Source organism: Harpia harpyja, chromosome 18 (assembly GCF_026419915.1).
Source record: "Harpia harpyja isolate bHarHar1 chromosome 18, bHarHar1 primary haplotype, whole genome shotgun sequence".
Lineage (NCBI taxonomy): Eukaryota > Metazoa > Chordata > Aves > Accipitriformes > Accipitridae > Harpia > Harpia harpyja.
In genome coordinates, this window is record NC_068957.1 from 15,377,868 (window position 1) to 15,392,045 (window position 14,178).

The 14,178-nt window shown below is 60.3% G+C and overlaps 2 protein-coding genes across 3 annotated transcripts; both read left to right on the forward strand.

Moving 5' to 3' along the window:
• The first annotated feature begins 467 nt into the window (after nt 1–467).
• Nucleotides 468–8,100, forward strand: SLC7A3 (solute carrier family 7 member 3). Of its 2 annotated transcripts, XM_052813875.1 has the most exons (13): nt 468–614; nt 2,555–2,963; nt 3,170–3,328; nt 3,415–3,595; nt 3,697–3,809; nt 4,782–5,004; nt 5,195–5,334; nt 5,414–5,516; nt 5,820–6,031; nt 6,703–6,869; nt 7,149–7,257; nt 7,345–7,479; nt 7,574–8,100. In XM_052813875.1, the coding sequence occupies exons 2-12, from the start codon at nt 2,594–2,596 to the stop codon at nt 7,476–7,478; spliced, it is 1,911 nt and encodes a 636-aa protein (XP_052669835.1). In that variant the 5' UTR covers nt 468–614; nt 2,555–2,593; the 3' UTR covers nt 7,479; nt 7,574–8,100. The 2 variants fall into 2 exon arrangements, with proteins under 2 accessions (XP_052669835.1, XP_052669834.1); XM_052813874.1 differs by lacking the exon at nt 468–614 and adding an exon at nt 925–1,094 and having other exon boundaries at nt 7,345–8,100.
• A 2,940-nt stretch (nt 8,101–11,040) lies between these two features.
• On the forward strand, nt 11,041–12,783 carry LOC128153727 (serine protease 23-like). The gene is given in 6 exon segments (XM_052813366.1): nt 11,041–11,135; nt 11,339–11,454; nt 11,457–11,611; nt 11,613–12,198; nt 12,201–12,327; nt 12,329–12,783. Coding segments are annotated over 6 exon segments (1,167 nt in total). The 3' UTR covers nt 12,417–12,783.
• Nucleotides 12,784–14,178: the final 1,395 nt, after the last annotated feature.

Genomic DNA, 14,178 nt, shown 5'->3' on the forward strand with positions numbered 1-14,178 from the left:
GGCCGGCCTCCTCGCTGCGCCCCAGCCCTCGCCTCGCTCCCAGCCCCGGCAGGGCAGGGCCCGGGCAGGCTCTGCCCTCCTGGCACATCAGGGCTCGGGGGACCCTCAGCCGCCCCCTCTGTGGCCTTTCCCGGGGGAGCACAGCTGAAGCCGCCGGCCGCACGGTCCCTTGCCCTGGGCTCGGCGTTGCCGCCCGCAGCAGCCGCACTCCCGGGGGCCGAGACGTGCCTGGCCTCAGCCCCGCTGCCATTTATGACTTGAATTTATGGATTGGTTGTGTTTTGTTTTTTTTTTTTTTTTTAAATCTGTGACCTGGGGGGCGGCAGGGCGCGGCGAACCGGGCACGGGTGGGGCTGGGCGGAGACGGGCTTCCCCGCACCGGCCGCGGGGCTGGTCCCGCTCGCCCGTCGCTTCGCGTGGGGCGGGTCTGCGGGAGCGGGGGTGGGGGGGGCACCCGGGGCGTGCGAGGGCCGGTGCCTGTTTCCGGCGGGCGGAGCCGGTCCGCCCTTCAACCCTTCGGCGGCGGCGACAGCGGCGGCAGTCCCGGGACGAGCGGAGCGGAGCTGAACGGGACCGCACCGGAACGAGCCGAGCCGAGCCGCGCCGCGCCGCCGGTGAGTGGCGGCGGGCGCCGCCGCCGGGCCGGGCGGAGCCTGGCGCAACCGGTGCCGCGCTTGCATCAGCCGCCGAGCGCACGTGGGGCCGGTGCGGGCAGCGGCCGGGACCTGCCGCGGCTTCCCGTCCCGGTCCCGCCGTCCCCGGGGCAGCGCCGGGTTCCCCGGCGGTTCGGAGCGTGGCTGGCGGCTCCCGGGGGCTGGAGGTGCCCCCGCGGGGGCTGGGGTGGGGGTCCCGAGCGGGGGCTGACGGCCCGCGGCTGCTGTCCCGAGCCGCGGCGGGAGGCGGCGGGCAGCGGGAGCTGTCGCCCGACACGTCGCTTCTCCTCTCGTGTGCCCGCCCGTAGCTCGCTGCGCGCTCTCCATCTCGGGTGACAGCGTGGCTGTCTGCGAGGCACCTCGCCGGCCATGGGCTGAGCCTCCCCGGAGCCGGCCGACCCGCCTGAGCAGCTCTCCCTAGGCCGGCTCCGACGGGTGCTGGTGAGGGTCTGGGCACTTCTCGTGTTCCTTTCCCCGGGCACGGCGAATCCCAGCGCAGCAGGGCCCGCGAGGGCTAGGAAGGGGGAGGCTGTCCCACATCGTCCCTCTCGGCACGCTCGCGCTTTTTTCTCTGCGCTGCCCTGGGAATAAGGGCTGAGCACGTTTCTGCTGCCAGCCCCGCGCTTGCAGTTTGCAGAGCTCGCGTCGGGTGTCAGAAATCCTTGGAGCAATTGAGCAGCGCTGGGGAAGACAGACAGAGCTGTCCAGGCAGTGGCTGGGGAGGGTGCCAGTGCTGGGGCACTTGTTCCCTTGAAACCTGGCCCAGAGGCTGCCCTGGCCTGCGACAGCTCCGTGGGCCAAGGCCAAACATGGCATGTGCCAGCTCAGGAGGAGGTTTCTCCAGAAACAGGCTGGTTTGCTGGTTATGGGGAAGCAGCCGAGCTGGTGGCTGCCACTGCAACCCTGGTTATCCCCCTCGGTGGAAAAGGGTCACAAAGTCATCCTCGTGTATACTTGCGCTGATCCATACAGCGTGGTGTCGGTGCTGCCCCAGGAGCCTGACTGGAGCATGTTTTGTTTCCCAATGAAGGGAGCAGCTGGTGGGGAGAAGGTGCTGGTGGGTGGGTGGTCCAGTGCTGGGCACGGGGTGCCAGCTGCGGCCATGGGCATTGAAAGCCGCTTTCCTTACAGCTCCTCTCACCTTGTGCCGGCTGCCTGCTCCACAGGGTGCTCGTCTCCCAGAGCTTTTAGGGGATGGGTGGCAGCTGTGAGGAAGGGAAGTGGGTGTGTTGCACATTTAGGGCAATTGCAGCCTGCCGTTGCAGTGTGCGGGCCGCTTGGCAAGCACTGTCAGCATGCAAGGGATGTGCGCCGGGGGCCCGCGCTCTGTGTCTGGCCGTGCATCCCTGCCGAGGGTGTAGTGCAGATGCTGGGAGCAAAGGAGGAATGGCTGTGTCCCAGTGAGTCAGCCCAGCCTGCCAAATCCTCATTTGGAGGAATGCTTTGTCTTCCTGCCATCGCTGCTGTGCACGCCCACACGCCTGGCTGGAGGGATGCGCCAGCAGTCAAGTTTGGGCTGAGGGATCTCCAGGCTGCCAAATCAGTGGGGAGTTGCTGGGAGACAGTGGGCAAGCTCTGGGACATGCCCGGGAGGCCCATGGTGGAGACGACACAGGGCTTGTGCAATGAGCCTATTTCCACCATGGACTTGCTGGGTTCATCCCTGGCTCACTCTCCTGGTGCAGGGGCTGTGCAGGTGGGGTATGCACAGCCCCACAGTGCCTTGGAGGGAGCCGCCATGGTCTCTGCCCCACCAGCATGGCAGGGGCTTGGTGCCAACGGGTTGGCTGGGAGCAGGCACAGCTCCTGTGGGCATCGCTGCCTGCCCTGCTTCCTGCATTGTGGGTCCTGCTGCCTGCAGGACACTGAGCTTCACACTCCTGCGGTCCCTTCTCTTGCAGGGGTTTTGAGCAGCTGAGCACCACCCACGAGAGGACAAGATGTTTGGAGGAAAAATGACCAGTGTTGGGAAGAAGCTGATCCGCCGGCGCATGGTGGATCTGAGCTCTGAGGACACACGTTTTGCTCGCTGCCTCTCCACGCTGGATCTCATAGCCCTGGGGGTGGGCAGCACGCTGGGGGCTGGCGTGTATGTGCTGGCTGGGGAGGTGGCCAAGGAGATGGCTGGTCCCTCCATCGTCCTCTGCTTCCTTGTGGCTGCTCTCTCATCGGTACTGGCTGGACTTTGCTATGCAGAGTTTGGGGCCCGTGTCCCCAAGACCGGCTCTGCCTACCTCTACAGCTATGTCACCGTTGGTGAGATCTGGGCTTTCACAACTGGCTGGAACCTCATCCTCTCCTATGTGATAGGTAAGGGGCTGGGCAGGATGCTGGCACATGTGCCCAGGCTCCTTCCAGCATGGCACTGGCAGAGTGGGGGGCTTGTGGGGGCAGTGTGTGGTGCTGTGGGAGCAAGGTGTGGGGTGGAATCAGCAGGGAGGTGGGTGCTGGGGTGGGGGTGGCCAGTGCCTCTCTGCCCTGGGCTTGGACTAATGCACAGATTTGCCATTGACCAGGCACAGCCAGCGTGGCTCGAGCCTGGAGCGCAGCATTTGACAACATCATTGGCAATCACATCTCCACCTTCTTCATGAACAAGACCACACTGCACCTGCCAGGGGTGCTGGCTGAGCGCCCGGACTTCTTCGCCCTGATCCTGATTGGGCTGCTTACCGGTGAGTGCGTAGGAGTGGCTCCGTGGCTCTATGGGTGGTGGCATGGGAGCCCGGTGGGTCCCCACTCACTCCTTTCGTCCCTGCAGCGCTGCTGGCCTTTGGCGTCAGCGAATCTGCCCTCGTGAACAAAATCTTCACGGCAGTGAACCTGGTGGTGCTGGGCTTTGTCATCATCGCCGGCTTCGTGAAGGGAGACATCAAGAACTGGCAGCTCTCAGAGGAGGACTACATCAACCACTCATACCTGGACCCACTGGATGATACCAGGTGAGGAGAGCAACCATGCCATGCCAGGGTCTGGCACAGGACTGGCACTGGTACTGCTGTCCATGCAGCCTGTGGCAGCTGCTCTCCTCCCTCCTTTCCAGCAAAAAAGCCTTCGGCTCTGGTGGGTTTGTCCCCTTCGGACTGGAAGGGATCCTGACCGGTGCTGCCACCTGTTTCTATGCCTTCGTGGGCTTTGACTGCATTGCCACCACAGGTACCACCTTGGGCAAGGGTGGCATGGGCATTTCCCCAGCGCAACTGGTGGCTGGCTGGGGCCCACTGGGGAGGATGCTCCATGGCGTGGGAAACAGCTCATCCCTCCACTCCTGGGAGTTTTCCCCACGGTGGCTCTGTCTGCAGCTGGGCCAGCACAAAAGGGCTCATAGCCTGCCCTGACCCAGGAAAAGGGGCTCCCTGCAACGAGCAGTGGGAGCGGGGCTGCACCCTGCCTGCACAGGCAGCTTCCGGGACAGCAGGGAGCCTTTCCGCTGCCAAGTTGAGGCTGCAACAGTGCTGGGAATTCCTAATGCCTCCTGGTTATTTCCCAGCCTCAAGCAACATTTTTCTAAATGACTGAGTTCGTGCAGAACTGCCGCTCTCTGGAGCACAGGGAGCTCTCAATTTCCTCTCATTCCCCCAGGAATCTACTTAGTGGGTGGCTGGTACAGGCTGTTCTCCCTGACCTCCCTGCCTGTGCTTCCCCCCCCGCCAGGGACTGCCTGGCAGCCACCTCCTTCCCTCCTACTCTGGCTGCTGAGCCCCTTGCCGGGGAGTGTGGTGCAGTGGGAGAGCACGCCTTTGCAAAGGCCAGGGGACAGAGGGCACGGTGGTTGCATCGCTGTGCCCACATGCACGGAAGATCCGCATTCAGCGGGCTCTGCGGGGAGCGGGAGCTGCTGGTGGGGGCAGAGGGCTGGCACAGCCAGAGAGGCTGTGACCCCAGCTGCCAGGCAGCTGCATGCCTGGAAGCTGGGGCTGCAGCCACACGCTTCTGCTCCCGGCAGTGCCGAAGACTCTGCCAGTGCAGCAGCACGGCTGGGGACCCTTCCTCTCCAACAGCCCCTGCCTGCTGCTGCCCAGCCCCACGCTGCCTTGGAAAGTCCCTGCTGTGGCTCGTCCTCTGGGGCCAGCTGCCCTGTCCTGTGCCATGGAGCAGGGACAGATGCTGCCTTTTGTCTCTGCACAGGGGAGGAAGCCAGGAACCCACAGCGCTCAATCCCTATTGGCATCATTGTGTCCCTCCTCATCTGCTTCGTGGCTTATTTCGGGGTCTCTGCGGCCCTGACCCTCATGGTGCCCTACTTCCTCCTGAACAAGGAGAGCCCCCTGCCTGAGGCTTTCAAGGCAGTGGGCTGGGAGCCCGCCCGCTACGCTGTTGCTGTCGGCTCGCTTTGTGCCCTCTCCACCAGGTAGGACTGGCTCCATCCCTGGCACTGCCTGGCACGGCACAGGGACCAGCAGCATGCGTCCTGGCTGGGCTGGGGGTTTGCCCCATCTGGCTGCTGTCCTGCTCCTGGCACAGAGCTGGTCCCCCCCCCATCTGGGTGGCAGGTGTGGACAGCTTGCCGGGCAGGCCCTGAGCCATCTCTCCCCCAACAGCTTGCTGGGCTCCATGTTCCCCATGCCCCGTGTGATCTATGCCATGGCGGAGGACGGGCTGCTCTTCAAGTTCCTCTCCAGCATCAACAACCGCACGAAGACCCCTCTGTCAGCAACCATCACCTCAGGGCTCCTTGCGGGTAAGGCTCCTGGCCACCACCTCACGCTTGGCCCTGTGGCAGTCTGGAGCCGTGCTTATGCTGCATGTCCTCGTTGCAGCGGTGATGGCCTTCCTGCTTGACCTGAAGGACCTGGTGGACCTCATGTCGATCGGCACGCTGCTGGCCTACTCCCTGGTGGCGGTGTGTGTGCTCATCCTCCGGTGGGTGCTTCCTCTCACGTGGCAGTGCCCGGGGTTGATGTGCCTTGCATTAAGCCTGGGGCTTGTGGCCACAGCTTTTTCCCAGGGGGCACAGCCTGGGGAAGCATCAAGCCCCCAAGGTGGAGGCTGCTCACAAGAGCCTGCGCAGTGTCTCTGGGCACATCTATGGGGTGGCCGTCACGGGGCCGCTGCCAGAGCAGCTTGTGGGGCTGGAGGAGCAGGAGGGATATGAGGGTGCTGCCCACTGTCCCCCTGGGCTGGGAAGTTCCTCAGGCTCTGCTGCAGCTTGTCCTGTCTGCTCAGGTACCAGTCCGGGCAGCTGAACTCCCCAAAGGCCATGGAGATGCTGGAGCTGAACGGGAATGAGGAGGAGAGGGTGATCATGAACCCAGCCGTCACCGCTGCCAGTGCCCAGCAGAAAGAGACACTGTCCCTGGCAACACTCTTCAACCCGCCTGAGGACACCCCCACCATGCTTTCGGGGCGTATTGTCTATGTCTGTGTCTCAGTCATCGGTGAGTGAGTGGGAGCAGGCAGCCGATGTCCCCTCCTGCCAGAGGCCAGAGCATTTTGGCATGTCTCTGCAGAGCTGGGAGGGGATGGTGGACACACCGGGCAGAGGAGAGGGGCCAGGTAGCACAGGCTGCCAGCTGCTGTTGGCAGTGCCAGTGGGTGCTGGACCTGCTCTGCCCTGAGCAGGGTGCCAAGTGCAGGGCACGGTTGGGGTTTGGGGCACACAGCGGCTGATGGAGGACATGGGTGCTAAGCCAGCCATGGGTGGTCATGGGTGGTCACGAGAGCTCCCTGTGACGAGCCTGGCCCAGGCTGGCCACCCAGTGAGAGTGGTCTTCAGCTCCCCGAGAGCGCTCGGGTTTGGCCAGCAAGGTTTGATCCGTCCATCAATGGCTTCATTGTGCAGCCAGAATGGGGCGGCTCAGCCAGCTCTGGGTAAGCATCAGAGCTGGGTTCGAGCCTAGCCAAATGCAGGCTTCCCACTTCTTGACAGGCTGGCAAGTTCCCCCAGCAAAGCACTTTCCTGAGGCTTCGGGGGGGGTGTTGGAGACAGCACGTGCTAGACCCATAACTGACCAAGAGGAGTGGGTGCCTCAGCCCAGCTGTTGGTGAGGCTCGGTGTCCCAGGGGGGCCACATCCCGTGCAGCCCCCTGATTGCCCCCTCTCTTGCAGCCACACTGATCACGGTCATCTGCGTGGTCCTCACCCTCAAGGTGACCGCGCTGAAAGACGCCAGCGTGGGCTGGATCGTGGCCCTGGTGCTGCTCCTCATGGCTCTGCTCATTCCCACCATCATCGTTTGGAGGCAGCCACAGAGCAACGCGCGGTTGAACTTCAAAGTGAGTGCAGCCCCCAGCAGCTTGGCGTCTGCATCCCTGCGGACCCCCAGCAGGGTCTGGGCCATTGCAGGGTCTGCCAGGGCTTGCTTCTGGGCAGTCACTGTCCAGGAAAGCCCAGGGCCCCGAGACGCAGCTCTCCAAGGTGCAGTCCCCAGCGTGGCAGTGCCCAGGTGCTCTCTAGGCTGTGGTGGGGTGGTATCCCTCTGTGGCCAGGAACATCCTCGAGCCTGGCCGGGTCCCTTAAGGCACAGCTGACATGGCTCCTCCTGTCCCTTGCAGGTACCTTTCCTCCCACTCCTACCGATCTTCAGCATCTTTGTTAACATCCTGCTGATGGTACAGCTGAGTGCTGGCACCTGGGTGCGGTTTGCCATCTGGATGGCCGTGGGTAGGTGTCCTGTGGAGGTGAGCACGGTGCCCGCTGTTATGCTGGCAGCCCACCGCTGTGCATTTCATTGCGGAAACTGTCCTGCAGGTTTTATGATTTACTTCGGCTATGGGATTCGGAACAGCGTGGAAGGGAAAAATGCGGAAGAACCCTGTGCCACAGTAGAAAAGCCTCTGCACCACCCTGGACTGGACCTCGGCCCTGGGGCTGCTGCAGTCTGAGGTACCAGGCATTGGCACTCCGTGGATCTCTGCTAGTATTCCCGCTCGGGAACAAGATCATGATCCGCACGGTACATCCATCCCCTCTCCCGCAGGGAGCGAGTCCCAAAGTCAGGACCACAGAACTGGGTTGTGTGCTGCCCTTTCCCCTTGCAGAGCAAAGGTCACGGAGACGAGTCCCCGCGCCAGGTGGGAGCGCCGGTGGCCTGGGGCTGGTCTCTGCCATCCCCCCCAACCCTGCTGAGGGGCAGTGACACTGGTATGGCCCTCCTGCTGTAAGCTGCTGTCAGAAATGCTGCTTTCCCTGCACATGGGAGGCCCCATGTGATGGCACAGCTGTATTCGTTCTGTCTGTCCATGTGGCTGTGGTCACCACCTCCTCTCTGTGCTTTCCAAGCGCTAGGCGTGTACATGGCAGCATGCGATGAGGCTTGGGGTGGTTTGTTCTGGTATTGCCAGCAGTCTGGTGCTGCCCTGGCCATGCTGCTTGGTACGAGCATCTAGCTCGGGTGTCTGTGAAGATGTCCACAGTGTAGCCGTAGCAGTGTCCAACCTCATATGCCTTTGTATAATTGGTGTTTTAATGTCGACTTTTATACCTATTAAACTAAATGGTTTTTAAGTGCTTGGCTCTGTTGGTCCTGCTACATCTCATGTTAATGCCCTGTGGTCACGGACCCCCAGGCAGGACCCCACGTGCTACCGGGCCGAGTGCCAGGCTGGTGCCAGCACGGAGCAGGGCTTGGCCACAGCTAGCTGTGCTGGGTGACCTCCCTGTCTGAAACCTGCCGACGAGCCACCAGCCCTTGCACTGTCCCCTGGGACAGTGAGCCAGGAACCGTGGAGCAGTGCTCCAGGCCAACTCAACCCAGCGCTGCTGGTACCTGTGGGCAGGACACCAGCCTGCTGTGGCCCCACCCTGCAGTCCCTGTGCTCTGTGGGAGTGTGTCACCAGGTCCCAGGGCAGCAGCTGCAGTGAAGACCTTGGAAATATCTCCTGGAGGCTCCAGCAATGGCCTGCAGAGGAAGTGTGGCCAGGAGCAGGGCTGCATCCATGTGAGAACGTGATTTCCCAGATTCTGGTCTGGTCTAAATCAACCCTGACAGATTATTTTGCAAAATAAACTAATTTAGGGCAGATGGATCTTGCATGGTTTTGGCATCTCTCCCTGTTTACTGGCAGTGGAGCAGGGTCACTGCATGGTCGGTGGCGAGGGCCCCACACCATCAGCTCTGCTTGGCCCCTGGGCTGGAGCTGAGCCCTGCCCCAGGGCTGTGCCTGGAGTAAAAGGGGCTGCAGCACCTGCTCTGGCCCCATGCTGGGCACTGCCTGCCCCACTGCCCCAGGCTGGGGTGCCCTGCTGGAGCCTCAGGCTCCAGCCCTCAGGCACAGCTGACTCCCAGCACTGGCTCTTCGCAGGTCCTTCCAGCTCTCCTGGTCATGCTGGTGCCTCAGTGTGCTGTGCTGGGTCCCACCACCCCACCTGGTGGGTATCTTCTGGCCAGGAGCAGCACGTGGGGCCCTGCTGAGCCCTGAGCCTGCAGTTCCCCCGGCACCCATACACCCAGGTTTGGGTGCTGTAGTGGGCAATGGGCCCATGATACGACTGCAGCCGTCACCCCCTGGCTCAGCACTGCTGCAGCCCCCCCATGCCTTTGTGCCCATGTCCCCCTGCATGCGCCCATGGGCATGTCCGTGCATGGCTCCAGGCCATCCCACTGAGCACAAGCATCTCATCCTGGGCACCCATTGGGACTGGCAAAGCTCTGGACATGGAGCAGGGTGCTGGAAACCCTGGGCAGCTCCCACCATGGCAGCCCGGCAGGGAAACAGCTGTCTGGCAGCCCTCAGTCTGTGCTGGTGTGGTGCAATGGGTCAGTGCCATCTCACTATGGGCGCAGGTGCTGGCAGTAGCGCAGCAGCCCTGTCCAGCCCTGGGCCCCATGCTGGACACCCTGCCCCTGGCTGCCTGGAGGGACCCTGCCTCTCTCTGCCCGCGACCTCCTTCCACCTCATCCAAGCTGGCAGAGCTGCCAGGGATGGCACTGCATCCTTTGCTGGGCAGTGCCTCTGCCTTTCCCGGGCCCCGCTGGCATTACTGTACATCTCGGTGCATCAGCTGTGAATTACACCAAGCCAGAGCCCTAGCATGTTTTCAGCACAGGCTGCTCCCACTGCTTTAACTGCTGCTGCGCCAGCCTGTGTGTGGCCTGCTGAGATGCTCTGATTGCAACCCGGGGCTCCATTGTGCAGAGAGGGGCCGGGAGGGAAGCATGTTCCTGGGTGAAGGCTGTCAGGTGTTGGGGGCTCAGGGTGGGCCAGTCTGGAAGGGGCCATTTTCTGCTTTGAGAAAACACAACAAAAGGCAGAGCCCGGCTTTGCTGCTGAGAGGCCCGGTCCCCAACGCTGCACACAGCTGCCGGTGGTTTGTGCCGACAGCCGGGGAGTTTACACCCAGATTGGCAGCAAAGGCTGCGTTCCTGCGTGCCGCCCAGCCGTGGGCCTCCCCAGGGCAGCTCCAGCCCCAGCAGAGCGGCTAGCAGAGCCCTGGAAGGAACCAAACAAGCCTGAAGCTGCCCCCCTGCCTGTGCCTCTGCCGCTGCATGGGTGCTGGGCAGACTGGGCACAAGTGTGGGCAGGAGCATGGGTAGGGGAGGCAGGGCTGGCTCCTGTTTCAGTGCTGTCTTGCTGGTTGTAGTGCCGTGCTGGGGGTGGCACTCAGGCAGGCCCCCCCACCCCCCCGGGAGCTACAGCCAGGGATTGTTTTGTGATCTCCCTGTTGCCGTCCCCCCTGGAATTAAAGGGGAGCTGGAGGGTTGTGGCCCTGGCTGTGTTTGGCCCAAGCCGTGCTGAGGGGTCAGGCAGTTGGGGCAGCATGGCAGTGGAGGCCTGGCTGTGGCCACTGGCTGACAGTGACCTGCTCTGGCAGTGGGCCATGCTGGGGATGCAGCACTGGTGGGTCAGGGTGCATGGGGTGCAGAGAGCTGGTGGCTCTCGGCCTCCCTCCCCACCTGGCTCCACCCCATGCCCTGCGGCTTTCATAACCGCACACACTGCCACGTGTCTGGTGCAGACCCAGGCTGCCTGGGGGGGACGTGGGGCTTTCCCAGCAGAAGCATTGGAGGAGCTCTCTCTTGCACACCAGCTGCTTGCCAAGGAAGAGCCTGTGTGGGTATGCAGGCTTGGGGCAGGATGGAGACGGGTGGTTGTGCTGCTGAGCCATTGGAACCTGCCCGCTGCACTGCTCCCCTGCCAGAACAGGGGTGGGCCTGGCACATGGAGATGTAGCAGCTGATTACATTTTAAATTGTGTACAATGATCCATTTGGGAGTTAAAATAGGCTGGCTGGTCCACACTGCTCTGTGACACCAAGTACTTCAACCTGAGGAGTTAATGAGCCACCTTCTTCCCTGTAGGACCAGTGAGCAGGTACCATCAGATCCTCCTCCCTGCAGGTGACTGGCTGGTGGAGTGGAGCTGCAGCAGCTGCTGGGTGGGACGCATCCCTCAGCGGGACGCGAAGCCCTGGAATCCACCCTCAGGCAGACAGGATTACTGGCATGACAGAGCAAACTCCTCAGCTCATGATATTTCTGCAGTGGCGCTGGGTTGCGCTGCAGGGCCTCACCGTCCAGGAGATCAAAGCTGGTGCCAGGTGAGATTCCTATCACTCCTTACTCACCTGGCTCCAGGCAGGTCCCAACCCTTCTGCTTTCTGTGGTAACAGCTTAAGTATGCACGACCCAGTAGCTGGCACGAGGATGCATGCATCCGATAATCCACCCAGCCCCAAGCCGCGGCAGGTGGCCGGCTCTCTAATCGTGCAGGCTTAATGCTCTCCTTGCTTTGCCTTTGCAGGTTTGGCACAATGATTTGCTGCCAGGTGGTTGCTCTTCTCTTGCTCTTCTTTCTTCCCAGTGCTGCTGCTGGTGACCTGGTTCCCGCTCTTGTTCCCCAGTCCACGCTCCAACTAGCCAAAGGTTCTTGTCACAGCCTGTCCCGGAGCTGACAACATGCTGTGACAATGCCCATGCCCAGCGGGAGGCTGCCCTGGTCCTTCAGGACTTCCAGGAGTACCTCTCTTACGAGACAGTGTATCCCAACGGCACCTGCACCCCCACCACAGTGGAAAGTGAGCCCCCATGCAAGTGGCATGGAGAGGAGACAGTGGAGGCAGCATGTGCGACTCAAGTGGCAGATTTATGGCACAGACAGGTGGTTTTCCATCAGTGGGAACCACTTCCTGATGAACTACCCCTCCTCTGCCACTGTCAAGATCTCCATGGGCTGCATGGGCGTGCTCATGTCCAAGTGGCATGTCCTCACTGCCACCCACTGCATTCACGACAGCAAAGACTATGTGAAGGGGGCCGAGAAGATCAAGGTGGGTTTCCTGACACCGGTGCAGGGTGCTGGCAACAGAATGGGGATGGGGAGGCTGGTGATGCGCTGGGCTTGGGTGCAGCACATGCAGATGCCCATGGGCTGGATCTGGGGTCCCAACTCAGTCAGCGTGAACTACAACTATGCCCTTTGGGAGCTGTGCAGGCCACGCCAGTGCCTGCACATGAAGCTGATGGCAGCTCTGGCAGCAGAGGAGATGGCTGGGAAGAAGATTAATTTCTCGGGGTTTGACAGCGACCAGCTGGGCGAGCTGGTCTACTGCTGCTGTGGGGTGGAGGACAAGATGGTCCGCCTCATCTGCCAGCACTGCGATGCCAGCCTGGTGCATACAGCTCTGGGGTGTATGGCAAAGTGTGGGACCCCATATGACACGAATGGGAGAGGAAGGTGATCAGGGTCTTCTCGGGCCACCAGTGGCTGGAAGTGGCTGGGGAGCACCATGACTAATATTGCCATTCGCCTGACCGCTCTAAAGTTTGCTCAGATTTGTTACTGGATCAAAGGGGACTCTAAAAGCTGTCACACTGAATGAGAACCGCAGCCTGCCTCTTCTGCTCCCCAGTGCAGATGGCTTTGAGTGTGGTGTACCTGAGCGAGAGTGTGGCCAAGAAGCCTGAAGATGAGCAGTGTTTCCTGGCAAAACTGCTCCACTTTGTTCTCTCATGGAGGTCAAGGGTCTCCACAGATCACAAGGGATCCAGCAGAAACTCACTGGAGTCCAAGTCCTGATTCCCCAGGAAGTCTGAAGTGTGGTTTAAGTTCCTTTGGTTGGTGCTGGCATGAACTCAGCATCAGCGTTCTTTACAGAAAGAGCTTGGCCGTCAGCCAGGGAAAGTGGCCTCTGCTTCCAGCACGTTAACTGCTCATGACTTGGAGAGGCAGCCGCATGCTTGCTACTAAGCTGTACCTGGTTTTTCTTGGGTGTCATCAGGTCTGTCAGTCTGTTGGCTGCACTGCCTGGCTTGGCACTGCCCCAGCAATATGAGGACAAAGGGTTTTCTCTCCTAATAGGACCTTTGTGTGCTGATGAAAGGTGTCTGAAAGGCAGCCCTGGAGCCTGAGTCTTCTGGGCACACAGTGTGCCACAGCCAGGAGCTCAGCCAGGGCAGGAGGGGCTGCTCCAGGACGCTGGCAGCCACCGTGCTTGGGAATGCTCTTGGCAAGGACATCTCTTCTGACTGATGCAGCATGGTGCCATGTGGATACCTACATGTGGCAGCAGGGGCCAAGAGCTGGGACCACCTACTGACTTGTAAACTTTCTCATGTCTCTTTGGTTCTGTCTGGGATTACAGTAGAAGGAAGGGATCCTGACATTTACTGCAGCTGTATTATTTGAGGTGGATTATTTTAGGCAAATAAATGTATTTGAATAAAAGCATAAATCTCTTTGCAAAGGTTATGTTGGAAGAGGAACAGTGCATAGATTGCTAGCCCTGGTTTGGGACTTGCTGGAGACACTTCCTCCAGACTGAAGTAAGTGGGATAGGGAGATCTGTGTAGAGCTGAAATCACAGTATCTTGCAAAAATAGGGACTGATGCCTTCTGCAGTCAAAAACCAGCCCAGGCACCTGACTGAACACATTTCTGCATGTTCTGTCGCATAGGACTGATGTGCCCAACATGCCACATCAGGCTTTTCCATGAGCAAACTGAAAGCTTGTCTTATGTTTCCCTACCTCATACACAAGAGATTCCTTTGCTAATCCTAGAGTTTCATGGCTGATACCTCTCCCCATCTTCCTTAAGTTTTCCCATTTCCCTGCTGTGTTTGCCCAGGCAATTATTCCCTCTGTAATTCACATTCTCCACAAGGGACCTCATGCTGATGCTGCTTTGACAGGCTGGACAGATGGCTGCTTGTATTTTTCACTCTTAAGTCAATGTCCTGCTCCTTTTCACTGCATCTCTGGGGCAGCCTGCATCACAGGCTTCTCAATGCTGTCATTGCTTAAACCTGCTGAAGACTAAACATGCAGTTCCTTCAAGACCCGTGACAGTTGTACAGGCAGAGCAACCTGGCTTGAAAAACAAACAGGTAGGTGACATTTCAACAAACTAAATGTAACAAACCCTCCAGCTCATTTATCAAGACTTTGGGGTAATGTCAGTGTTAAACTAATTTAAGTCATATGCCTGGTCTGCAGATGGGTGTGCAACAGTTTCTATTATCTTGGATGAGATAATGCATGAAAAATCATGATTACACATTACTGGGCAGGGAGCAGCTGCTATTATTCACATAATACAAACCCAATTTACAGACAGAATTCAACTTGTTCAATGGAATTACC

Coding starts and splice junctions, on each gene's coding strand:
- SLC7A3 (XM_052813875.1), top strand. CDS start 2,594: ATGTTTGGAGGAAAAATGACCAGTGTTGGGAAGAAGCTGATCCGCCGG. Junction 3,329..3,414: donor CCTGATTGGGCTGCTTACCG/GTGAGTGCGTAG, acceptor TCGTCCCTGCAG/CGCTGCTGGCCTTTGGCGTC. Junction 5,005..5,194: donor CTTTGTGCCCTCTCCACCAG/GTAGGACTGGCT, acceptor CTCCCCCAACAG/CTTGCTGGGCTCCATGTTCC.